This window comes from Ornithodoros turicata, chromosome 1 (assembly GCF_037126465.1).
Source record: "Ornithodoros turicata isolate Travis chromosome 1, ASM3712646v1, whole genome shotgun sequence".
Taxonomy (NCBI): Eukaryota; Metazoa; Arthropoda; class Arachnida; order Ixodida; family Argasidae; genus Ornithodoros; species Ornithodoros turicata.
In genome coordinates, this window is record NC_088201.1 from 67,472,753 (window position 1) to 67,485,022 (window position 12,270).

The 12,270-nt window shown below is 44.7% G+C and overlaps 1 protein-coding gene and 1 long non-coding RNA gene across 2 annotated transcripts; one reads left to right on the top strand and one right to left on the bottom strand.

Annotated features, from left to right (window-relative positions):
* Window positions 1-352: 352 nt before the first annotated feature.
* LOC135378487 (uncharacterized) lies at window positions 353-8,761 on the top strand. Its single transcript, XM_064611540.1, has 16 exons — window positions 353-548; window positions 1,717-1,976; window positions 2,551-2,587; window positions 2,686-2,769; window positions 3,171-3,329; window positions 4,118-4,406; window positions 4,571-4,636; window positions 4,696-4,752; window positions 4,846-5,194; window positions 5,569-5,733; window positions 6,218-6,404; window positions 6,462-6,707; window positions 7,337-7,508; window positions 7,597-7,739; window positions 8,349-8,496; window positions 8,581-8,761. Exons 1-16 carry the CDS (start codon window positions 353-355, stop codon window positions 8,591-8,593), a joined length of 2,571 nt encoding a protein of 856 aa, XP_064467610.1. The 3' UTR covers window positions 8,594-8,761.
* Window positions 8,762-10,395: 1,634 nt separating this feature from the next.
* On the bottom strand, window positions 10,396-10,989 carry LOC135400155 (uncharacterized). Its single transcript, XR_010424542.1, has 3 exons — window positions 10,928-10,989; window positions 10,622-10,843; window positions 10,396-10,474 (listed from the first exon to the last, which is right to left on the bottom strand). It is a non-coding gene; the product is annotated as an uncharacterized LOC135400155 (long non-coding RNA).
* Window positions 10,990-12,270: the final 1,281 nt, after the last annotated feature.

Genomic DNA, 12,270 nt, shown 5'->3' on the forward strand with positions numbered 1-12,270 from the left:
CCTGTGAGTGAAAATGATGGGTGAGCTGCCTAAGCCTAATTCGATTACGCACGAATACAACAACGAAGTGAGAAATTACTTGGTGTATTAACTCGCTATCAAGACAACGTCTGTGTTTCCTACTGGTTTTGGTTAGAGACATTCAGCTGGTACATCGAAAGTCAAACTTCACAGTGCTACATTGCCACCCGTTTCTCTCTCTTCTGCAATAAATGACCCGTGTAACATCCCGAGAGGGATCTAACTCGGACAATTCTTGAAACAGCCGCGACCGGACATCCTGTGGATACAGATCCTGGGACGTCCATATATCAGGCTCCCAGTGATATCCGAAGGATATAGATTTCCGGAGATGGACTTTGGGATCTGTTTCGGATGTCCTCAGGAGACAGTGTTCTGTCTGGGTAATGTGAAAACAGAATGGCACATCCAGCTGACCATCACAACAGCGGAAAGACGAACAGGACAGAATGACCCTGCACCTCCAAAGGACGCAGGAATCGTTCGTGAGGAAGTCTGCACTCCTTCCGACGTCCCGCAGGTGAACGGTAAGACAGGTTTGGTTACTTTTTTGTTGCCGAAAGAAGTAACGCAGGTTTATCGTGTGAAGTGTATTACGTACAACGTTTACGAGTCACTCTGTGGAGAAGCGTTTCATAGTGCTGTGCGTTGCCGTAACTTGTGCGTTTCGGATATGCAGCTAATCATATTATGTGTGGTTATGCTAGTTGCCCCTCAAGCACGTCGCAGCCGTTCATTCACTGTGATCTACGAACGTTTGTCACACATGTGCTTTGGTGTCCAAATACAAAATCGACATCGATTACCTATTCATAACAGTGATTTTCGTTCAGAGTTACGCATCACCAATAAATTGTTTTCATTTCATTTTTTAGTACTCCCGCAGGCATCAGCAGCAACGACACACCTGGCGCAGCTGTTTTCGAAAACTGTACACCTGTACATACTGGGTGTGCGAACTACGATTGGCTTTTGAATCGGTCTTCGATGTCGAAGCACCTAAAGCTCCAGTGAAGCCTGTTGCAAGACGTGAAAACATATGTACTGTAACGTTTTCGAAACAGTTCGCGAGGACAAATAAACTTGCCTTATCAACCACCATCGCGTTTTGTTTCTCTGCTTTGGGACAACATTCCATCATTTGGGACAACACGTTCGTTACTCTACAGCACGCGCGGAAGAAAAACAGACGAAGCTGGGGCTGAGGTAGGGGGGACGAGAAGAGAGAGACGAAAACCTCGAGGAGAGAAGGGGAAGAAGGTTGAGAATGGTTCAGAAAGAGAATTTGTGCTCTTAAAGGGACTATCGCATCCGGAGACATGGGTAGGAAATGGTTACGAGAATGGTTGGCATCATTCGACAATTCATTTCATCAATTATCTTGGCTAGAAAATGTTCCTGTAATAAATAAACGAGTTTTTTCGATCAGCGAAACATCGGATGACGTCACTGTGACGAAGGCTTCAACAGGACCAATGCGAGGTCGGCGCACCGCCGGCGCCGCTCTCCCCATTTTCTCTCGGGGATATCGTCTGCTTTGTACATATGGCGTCGTGCATGTCTCTGTGTATGAAATAACCAATTTCCTCGAAAGTGCTGTGAGTTTCGCTCAGTGGTGAAATTGCAACATGTCTTCGAGTTCGGGAACACGTTGTAATGTTCCTGGCTGTAAAAAATCGTCTGGTGCGAACCCAGAATTGACATTTCACGGGGCCAAGGACAGAGACACGAAACGAAAGTGGGAAGCAGCAATCGCCGGCAGTCTTCCTGTCGTGGCAGAGGAACTGCATGTTCGGCACGTTTGTTCGTCGCATTTTGCCGACGAGGCGTACGTGGAATCAGACTTATTGCAATTCCGTATGGGACTGTCAGCCAAACGAAAGAGACTAAAGCCCGATGCTGTGCCCACATTGTTCGATGAGCAAATGGAAACCACCGACGTGCCGGATGAGCAGGTAAGCATTTGTTTTCGATTCATTTCGAATGAAGCCCTACAAAAGTGTGGTGTAGTGATATAATAGCTCACGAAGTGCCTCCATGTAGGCGATCGGGATCTAGGTGACTCAATGTAAACACACTACACTCGGAGTGTAATCACGTACAATAAAGGGGAGAGTATATCCTACCAGATGTCGGTTGTGCTGTTCGTCGTATATAACAAAAAGTACGTACGGAAGTACATTTTTTCACGCTCTATCCGCCGATTTCAGACATTTGTTTCTGCAAATGCGCGCCAGAAAAAGTACACATGAAACACCGCGACCGGCAGTGATGTACCAGACACTCCTAGCCCCGACCAGCACCCTACGTATTTTTTTTGTCGACATCCCTCTATAACTTGCATTATTCAGATTCACTGTTTCTCCTGTGTCTTTCTTTGCTCATGTAACCCAGCATTTTTGTGAACTATAGCAACGTCATTTTTGTGAGCTAGTGAGAGCAAAGGAGGCAGCTTTCCAACAGAATAACAATTAGGCATTACAGTTTTATGCATCATGTCCCACATCAGGTGCTCAATTTCTGTCACAGGTGGAGAGAAGCGGCTTGATGGAATCTGCTTCAGGTGGTGAGTACAAGAAACTTCCATTAGGGAAGTCCGTGTTGTACGGTTAATGAAATGTGAATTCTGATTTACACTGAATGTTCATGTTGTGAAACCGGCAGCGTATGCAGGAGTATCAGCCTCTACAAGTGGTGCAAGTGGGAGTTCAGTTCTGCAGCACATGACAGCCACATCATCAGAGGATGGTATGCTTTCCAGTTCACCTATCACAGCTCAAACAATAAGACTGTAAATTATGTACCAAAAAAGAACTGTAAAAACAGACATGGTGGTTGCAGAGTTTTGCCTGAGGGTGACACTCTAGCATCTTACAATATAGGGTACACATATTTTGAAAGGTGGATGCAAATAGTCCACCACCCATCTAGCAAGTCACGTTTTGCACTCAGTCCGATGAAAAAATGTGCCACACCTGAAACTTTTGTCCAGCACTAAGTGTAGCTGAGCCTACAGCAATGCAGCTTGTCTCAAGAAAATACAGTAATCAATAATGTGCCCATGATGACAATATTCATACTATACAATATATACTACAATACATATACTGACAATATATATATACTGTGTGTTTGCTTAATTTTTTAAGTTCTCGTCCTGGATGAGCTGCCCCTTCAGCCTTTGGTTCCATACCAGACTGTCAGCCAATATGGCTTTTTGTACACTTTGGTGCCACAGAAACAACGCTTGAAGGGTGGAAAGACGGCAAATAAGAAAACACAGACAGCTGTTCCCACTGCAACACTTGGTAATTATGCTTCAAAATGTATTGTGCTTCACAAATATGTTTGTGTTTCTTATGCAGTGTAACTATACGTAATGAATACTTTGGTTGCTTCCGTCATATTGCCTAACTGGTCAGGTGGAGAATTCCGTCATGAGTATATGAAGTTATAAGCCAAAACACTGTTGCACTTATTATAAAGGAGCAGTAGTGACATTGAACCAAATTAACTGCTGTGTAAGCTTTCAAAGAAATTTGTGAGAAACATGAGCTCAACGTGCATTCGTATCCAGTGGCGTAGCCAGGCCTCCAAGGTAGGGGGAGCTCGATACGAAGACTCGCCCTACTCTCCCCCCCCCCCCCCACGCCGCTGATCCTGGGCGCGACAACATACACATACTCGTGCACGCCGCAAAATGCGGTTAAAAAAAACAGAACGAAAATAATTGACTTGGACGTGCACAATACTATTACATGTGCTATTACAATACTATTACATACAATACTATTACATGGCTGTCATGTCCAATGAGGTGGTGTCACGAGATTGGAAGGATTTTGAAAAGGTCATACTTTGAAAACCATTCAAGAGTGCTGCTTAGACGCCATGAACTGTAAGAACTTTCGCGATCGTCACACTGTCACCCCCCCCCCCATATATATACTATTTTCTCCTCGGATTTGCACGATTTCCGTGGGTCGGTCCGTGGCAGGTAGGGGGGGCTCGAGCCCCCCCTAGCCCCCCCGTGGCTACGCCACTGTTCGTATCATCCTTTTTTAACCATGTATGTTTTTCACTTGTGTGTATGCAGCCACTCAAACAGGCATCCTCATGCCAAGCAGGGGAACTCAGACAGCTGTAACCTTCCCACCCACTGGTGCACTCTCCTTTACATCCTCACAAGTTGCAGCAGAGTGTCCAGAAAGCAGTGGAGACAAAAGCGCAGCTGTTTCTTTAGCAGAGGCTTTGCTGCCACATGATGACGCAGCACAGCTTTGTGTTGTCCCACTGGAGCATGCTAGCCTTTCGACGTCACCGCCTGGTGGCCGTACCTCTACTCCAGTGCCTGTGGATTTAGACACGACGGGTGTGTCCACATGGTATGGGCAGTATTTTCTTTTTCAACATGTATTCAGCTTTGTTGTTATTTCTGGGAACTTTGTTTGGATTGGTGTACATAAAAATGACACTGTGGCATTGTCTCAGCAGAGATGAAAAGCGCTTGTGATGAAGGCAAATTAATCTGTTTCACTTGTGCGTACAGCCCACCTGACCCAAAGGATGTGACATTCCAGTTGTCTGAAACCGCAGAAAGCTCAGACACTGAAGAGTAAGCTTGAGATCATGAGGTAAATAGAAACTTTGAGAATTTGTTTTCTTTTCTTGCAGTGAAGGAGACAAGATGTTGCAACCACGAGGGCTTTCGAAATCTCGTGGGCATCAAACGTAAGTGAAATATTTTGAAATATTTCTCAAAGCTTGTTCAAGACGCTGGTAGCATAATAATCTAAGAATTAAAAATTTTGGTTGGTTTTCCAGACCAAATCCAGATGAGCGATTTTTCCTGGTGGCAGAATCCAGTTTGAAAGAGCTGCTAACCCAGTGCCCCTATTGTGGGACCGATGATGTTGACATCAACACCACAACAAGGGGGACATGCTTGAAAGCTGTCATGCGTTGCAAGTGTGGGAGGGAACGGTCTTGGCACAGCCAACCTTGGCTGGGGGGCCGACCTCTGGGGAACGTCCTGGTCTGCTCTGCAATCCTCTTCTCAGCTGTGAACATCTCAAAAGCATTTAGGATGTTTGAGCTTATGAAGATGGCAACACTTACAATGTCTCAGTACTTTCGAACGCAGAAGGAGCACCTCTTTCCTGCTGTGAATGATGTGAGTCCTGTGACGTGACGTATGACTTTGCTGTGACATGCCACACAGAGTGGGATAAAAGGGGCACGTGATATGTTTGCGTTGAGTGTATGGCCCCGATTTTTCCTGCTGCTTAGATTATTGGCTGTGCCTTGAGTTCCCTCAGCAAATAGTCAAAGTAAAAAGTAGAAAGAACAACTATTTTTCTGTGATTGTGCTATGATCGTATAGTAAGAACCTCCTTTGGAGGTGCTTCAATCAATTGCAAATGCAATGCTGTAGGGCAGGCAGTCTAGTACGGTTTTGGCTTTACCACTATTTCTCTGACAATCATGGGTCATCTAACATGTGTACCCAGGGTTCCTCAATTTGCACTCATCCGAAAATGTTTTTAGGTCTACCTCATGAGACAAGCAGAGATCCTTGACCAGCTTCGGCCACTGCCCCTGACCCTTGCCGGGGATGGCAGGTGCGACTCACCCGGCCACACTGCATTGTATGGCACCTACACGCTTCTGGAGACTTCAGCCAACCGTATCGTGCACTTCGAGTTGGTTAAGGTACCTCAAGTTGTTTTGTGGACACCAGAAAAGTTTTGTGACAAAAGTTATCATGGATAAAAAAGCACCTACAATAGAAGAGCTTGGTCATGTTACATTCTAATTTGGGAATTCAAAAGTGACTCGCTTTTGCCTAATTGTCTAATGTGAAGTGTGGATACAGCAGGCTGTAGTAGGACGAGACTAAAGTGCCCCCAGGCAAAACTTAGAATGCACATATGAAATGCTACATTCAGTGACCATCACTTATTGTAGTGCAATAGCATGGACGACAGGAAAGACTGTCTATAAATCAAGCTTAGTCAAAACGATTAATTACTATCTATTACAGAGTATTCACTCGTAATGAAATTACTCACAAATTGCTTGGAAAAATTAATAAATTACTTGCCGCATTACTCACAAAAGTATCTGATTAATAGTATGGCAATTCGTTGTAGTGCCTCACATACAATGTCTGACCCTGACCTTTCCTCCTATGCAGTCTACTGAGGTCAGCAGCAGCAATGCAATGGAAGCCTATGGTTTACAGAAATGCCTCGCCTTTCTCGAGGTACACGACATGACTGTGGACACCTTGGTCACTGACCGCCATTCTGGCATCAAAGCCATGCTAAGGCGACTGTGCCCACACATAAAGCACAGATTTGATGTGTGGCATGTTGTCAAAGGTGAGTGGTGTAATTTTCTGGAGGGAGTTTTATGTCACACGTGATAACATCCAACAGGAGTCAAGAAAAAGCTCTTGGCTCTCAGTCGCTCAACGAAACACCAAGTTGTGCAGCTCTGGATTGATAGCTTGACGAGACATGCTTATTGGTGTCCGCGTACAAGCGGGGATGATGGGGACCTATGTCTTGCAAAGTGGGTGTCAGCAGTTAACCACATTGTTGACATCCATGAGCACGACAACCCATTGTACCCGATTTGCTACCACGGCGCACTTTCTGAACCACGACAATGGCTCAGAGAAGGTAAACACTGACATTTTGCAGTTTGTAAAACATTATATACAGAGTAGCGAAGTAATAAAAGTTTTCCTTACTGACACTTATGGGTGAAATACACCACAAATTCCAAACTCATACAACAAAATTAACACAATTGAAAACAGAAAAAAAAATATGTTGCACACCTTATACTGCAGCCTCATTCCCATTCTCTGATCCACGATCTCGGTGGTGGTAAGATCTTGAGTATTATTTATCTCTTATTCTTTACGCAGTAAATTCTTTCTTCTGCCTTCAGCAAGGGGACAAGAGAGACCAATTGGTTTAAAATTTACTGAAATGAAATGTGAACATAGGCACACACAATGATCCTTTCTTGCATCAAGTAATTATTGTGAGTACTGCGTGCCAATAAGGATAAACTTTTATATGTGGCTCTCCTGTATTCATATTAATGTATCGGTAGTTGTTATTGAAAGCACTGTTATCCAGCACATGCCCCTTTTTTTATTTCTTTTTTGCCTGTAGACAACTGCAGATTATCAGTTTGTCGTTCGCAGTATATTTGAAATTATCACTGCAGAAACGTAGGGGCTGTAACCTTTCAGTGTACATGATGAACATTTCAAGTACCTGACAACACACAATTGTAGACACAGAGACGTACAGGCGAGTCCAGGACATCCTGTTGTCACCTGCACTCCTGAAGGATATCCCATTCCTGTCCTCACAAGAGCAGACATATGGATTGGAGGCCTTCCACAGTGTCCTCATCCACTTCCTGCCGAAGTCCTACGCTTTTTCTGACGAGGGGATGGTGGCTAGGTATGAAGCGTATGGACCCACGAGCTAGGAGCCAAGTCCAGCACGGTGACAAAGGGTATAATAAGAATGTAATGTTCTCCACTTGTAGGACACAGTTGGCGATCATCCACTTCAACGAGAATGCAGACCGTGTCCAGTTGGAGAGGGAAGGCGCGAAGCAGTACCGTCTCAAGGCATTGAAGGTTAAGAAGACGTGGGTGGCTGTACCTCTGAAGGAGAGTGCTAGATATGGTATGTGCTGGTTGCATGCATCATGAATGAATCTATGTTGCAGTCGTTGAGTTTTAGTTTTATTTATTTGCCAACAAATTACCACACTCCCCAGTTACACCAACGCTGGGTAACTTTGAACCGAGATCAAGGGTTGCTAAAACGTAAAGTTAACACACAATTCTTTCTTTACAAATGCTAGATGGTCATGTGATGAACGTTTCAGTGACAATGACTCTTTTTAGTGATGAACAGTTATGTGTTAAATTCAAGTTAAGGGACCAGAGATCTTGGTTGAAATGTAAATTGACGTTGGTGAAACCGTGCCTTCGCAACTTTCAGACAAGTGAGATAGGAGTAGTATGGGAAAGGAACCTTCCTGAAATCCACTGTACATGTTACAAATATTGAGTTCCACAGTGAGATCAAATATTCAAATCTAGTATTAATGTCAGATCATTGGGCAAGGAATATCCCTCTGTCCATAAACACTTTGCTTCACCATTACCTATTTTTGAATTATTCAGCTGTGAGTGTCTCATCAAACATCCCGTTCAATGGGGAGCAGGGCAATTTTCAGTGCATTGATCAGATAGTTTTCGTGCCAACTCCTATCTTCTTATTGGATAGGTTATGCATCAGCCTTGATTGCTGAGGTGCTGACACGCATTCAGGAGCACAGAAGGGAGTCTGGAGCTGTGGCAGCTCTGCCAACGCGGTCATCAACATATGGTGAGAGGCCAAGCCTTACAGAAGCAGTCGTGAAGCATCAGGCAAGGTTTGTGCACACTTTTCCTACCATATATTGCTCACATACTGTCATGGCTTGATGTTGTTATATATTGTGAATTTTTATTTTTAGGTTCCAGAAATGAGGCTCCCACCTGCATCACACACTGAACGTTGAAACTAAGCTAAAAAAAGGCCCTTTTCAGGGCCACCACAAGGTTTATGCAGAGACAAGCGTTGCGTTATGAACCCACCAAAGTGCACATTATTGTTTTTGGTCCAGCTGCATACACTTTTCTGAATTGTGTTGCTGATTCAAATGAACTGCTTTTTTTTTTAAATTCCTTCTGTGGCTATTAATAGCATCTAATGAACTATATGCGCACCTGTGTGACTTTTATTGGAATTCCAGTTACAATTTCAGCGCACAGAGGACACACTAAGGATTCAAGAATATGGTGGTATCGGGCTCCGATATGCATATGATGGTAAGTTTTTTATCTTTGTCTTAAATCTGTGTTTTTACTTTTTTCAGCACATCGAGCTCGCACTGCTCGTATGGAAGAAAAGATCCTGTTACCATCCTGTCAACATGAACCATAATGCCAGCTCCCTACATAGCAACTGAAAATATAGCAAGAATGAGGAAATAAAATGTACTAAATACAATCAGTTCTTGTTCGAAATGTTTAATATATGGATCAGGTTCAGAAAGCTTCCATATACACAAAACTGTGGCAATACACACACCGGCAATAACTCTACCCTCCATTTAGAAATAAAGCATAAATCTAGGCTAAAGGAAAAAAAAGCATAAGATTTTTTTTCTTTGTAAACATAGGTGAAAAACATCGTACAAAAGAAACCTCGCTATGGTGAAGCTGGATACACTATTCAAAATGTGTATTGCACCAGTACTTGTCCTCATTGTGGTTTGTACTTCCAAATGATTCTCAATGAAAATTGTTTACACATTCCAGTATGCGACCTAAGTCTGTACACTGCTCTTGAAGTGAAAAAAAGGGTCCAAACCTTCGGAACTGTGCATGCACATATATGACGTACAGTATGACCTGCTCAATAATTTGTGACTTCGCTCTGCAACATTTCTTCACCATGTGTGGTTATGGAAAGCAAACATCATGGAGGTGAAAGATGGAAGTCACTGAAAAGGTTGGCCAGCAGTAGGACCCAAACCCACATCTTCTGGATTACTGTGACTGGTTTGTCCCTTCAGATGACGCACCCTGGAAGTCGCTGAGAAGGCGTGTTAGCTCAATTGGTAGAGCCCTGGACCGGTAATCCAGAAGATGTGGGTTCGAGTCCTACAGCCTGGCTAACCTTTTCAGTGACTTCCATCTTTCATCGTTAATTTCTTAGGCAACTTGAGGCCTTGTATGTGATTATCCCTTCTATGTTGTTCCAGCCTCAGAACATCAGTTCTCTCTTGATCATGGAGGTTTTGATTGTGTATACAGTTACATCTTCTAATAGCAAAGCACCTTACATGAACATGCGCAAACAACAATGACACTGATGAGTCCTAAAATGAAAGCGTATATAATTAAAGCTCTAACGTGTCCAGAAATTATATTTAAAGCGAGCGACAAAAGAGAAACGACCGCTACTTTTCAGCTACTTCACTAAGAAACAGGTGCTGCTAGTGAAGCAGTACCTGTTTCTTCAGTAAGAAACAGGTAATGCTTCCACTAGCAGCTCCAGTTTCTTGGTGAGGTAGCTCAAAAGTAGCACTCGTTTTAGATAAAACCTCTGGACACGTTAATTAGAGCAAACACCCTGCTGCACGAGTTGAATTTGAAAGGTGTTATGAAAAGTGAAGTATGTTACAACATATGACACATGGGAGATATGCCTGGTGTTACTCGTAGTATCCCGTATATGAAACTGACGGGAACAACGTCCTAATTCTTCGAACAGCACATCCTGGAATCTGCCTTCGGTTTCTTATCCCAAGGTATCCATGAATCCATGTTGTGAACGCGCAATACGCGCTGTATCGGAGACGTCTGTGTGAAACAATAATAAAGGAGACAAAATATTGATTTGCTTGACTAAGAGCAGCAAACTTTTAGTAACACACATCCATGTGCTCGAAACGAAAGTGGCACGAAATCACGACATTTACGACGTATGAGAAGTTTTAGACACAGTACCTATTGTCAGATGGCTCGAGAACACGCATGCGACGGTCGTCGCGGCAAAACACTGGTGCATAAACAACCAGGAGCTCCCTCCGCAGACAAATGTCATTGAAGAGTGGGTGATCGGTGATACAATTGACCCCGGCACCCTCACAGACAGCCGACACCCGATCAACAGAACTGCAGCACCGGCGTTCATCGGGTTCCACTGGACTGCAGCGAGTGCAGAGGCATCTGTCATTTCCAAGTGGACAAATGTCAAAATGCTTAACAGTGCACAATCATCATGAGATATGATATGATCGGGATATGGCGTACCTGAAAGTGTCGTCGCTATCGGACGGCTCGCTTTCACTGGCTGCACCTTCACCTGCAGCACGACCTGCAGCGGGGTCAAGTGGTAGAGGGTCTGTGGAATAAGGGTCGTCGTCGAGCACAATTTCTTCGGAGCTGTAGTCCTCAGAATCGCTTGGACGCGACGCGACGTCACTTTCGTATTCCGACGATTCCGACATTACGCTTGGTGTCTGCTGGCCGCCTCGCATCCAGATGCCCCGCGGCCCCACCGATCAGCTGTGCGGGAAGAAGCGCTCTCATTGGCGCTGTTGAGCGTGACGTTATCAAGGCGTTGTGGAGAGACGGTGGAGAGGGACCTCATTATGCGTCGTCTGCTCTCTCGATGTATTTCATTAGATTGCTCAGCATATACGCGACCTATTCACTTGGGGTTTTCGCTGCCCTTGTCAGAGGGCACTGAGAAATATTGTGGTACTGAAGTTTCGGAATCGACCGAGATGGATGCGATAGTCCCTTTAAGGAAGAGCGCGGGCGGTGCGGCGAGGATGCTCAAGTGGACTTAGTGAAGGTGTGAAGGAAGAGAACTGGATGAACTAAAGAACTAAACGATGCCGCGGGACGTTTTGAAGCACTCGCAAGGTCTGCCGTTGCCCGTCAGAGAAGGTGCTAGTCCACAGCGCATGCGCTTAAGAAAGAGCGCGGGTGGCGCGGGGAGGGAGAGCTTCGAGCGGACTGTGTGAAGGAAGAGAACTGGATGAACTAAAGAACTAAACGATGCCGCGGGTCGTTTGGAAGTACTCGCAGCGCCTGTCAGAACTGTTACGCGTCCACGACGCATGCGGTTAAGGAAAAGCGCGGGGAAGGAGAGCCAGCAGAGCGGCTTTGAACGCCGTATGGATTGAAGTACTGTGGGCAAGTGAACTATATGAACGGCGAACGCTGAACAAGAGTAAATCATTTAGAACTGCTTGCGCTGAGATCGCTCTGAGCTCCTTCTCGCAGTTGTGGACTGCTAGTGGCGCCGTTATGTTCTGACTTCTAGCTGACTGCTTGTGACTGGCACGCCCTGGAGCGGGCACGCTATTTTTGCGGCAATACACTGCAAGCTTCCCAATTTTTCCTCCACAACGCTAGACGTTGTACTTTTCTTCAAGCTCTCTCATGCATTTGAATGACGACGGCACCTTGCATATTGATCTGTGCATTACTTTTCTCGTTAAAAATATACATAGAAAATTAAAGCAAAATAAAAAAGCGACCTGAAAGATTACGTTTGCTATGTTGATGTTCTCCAACCTTTGGAAAACTGAATTGTAACATCATTTTGTTGTATCTCTCTTGGTCGAGCCACTTTAAAGTTTGGG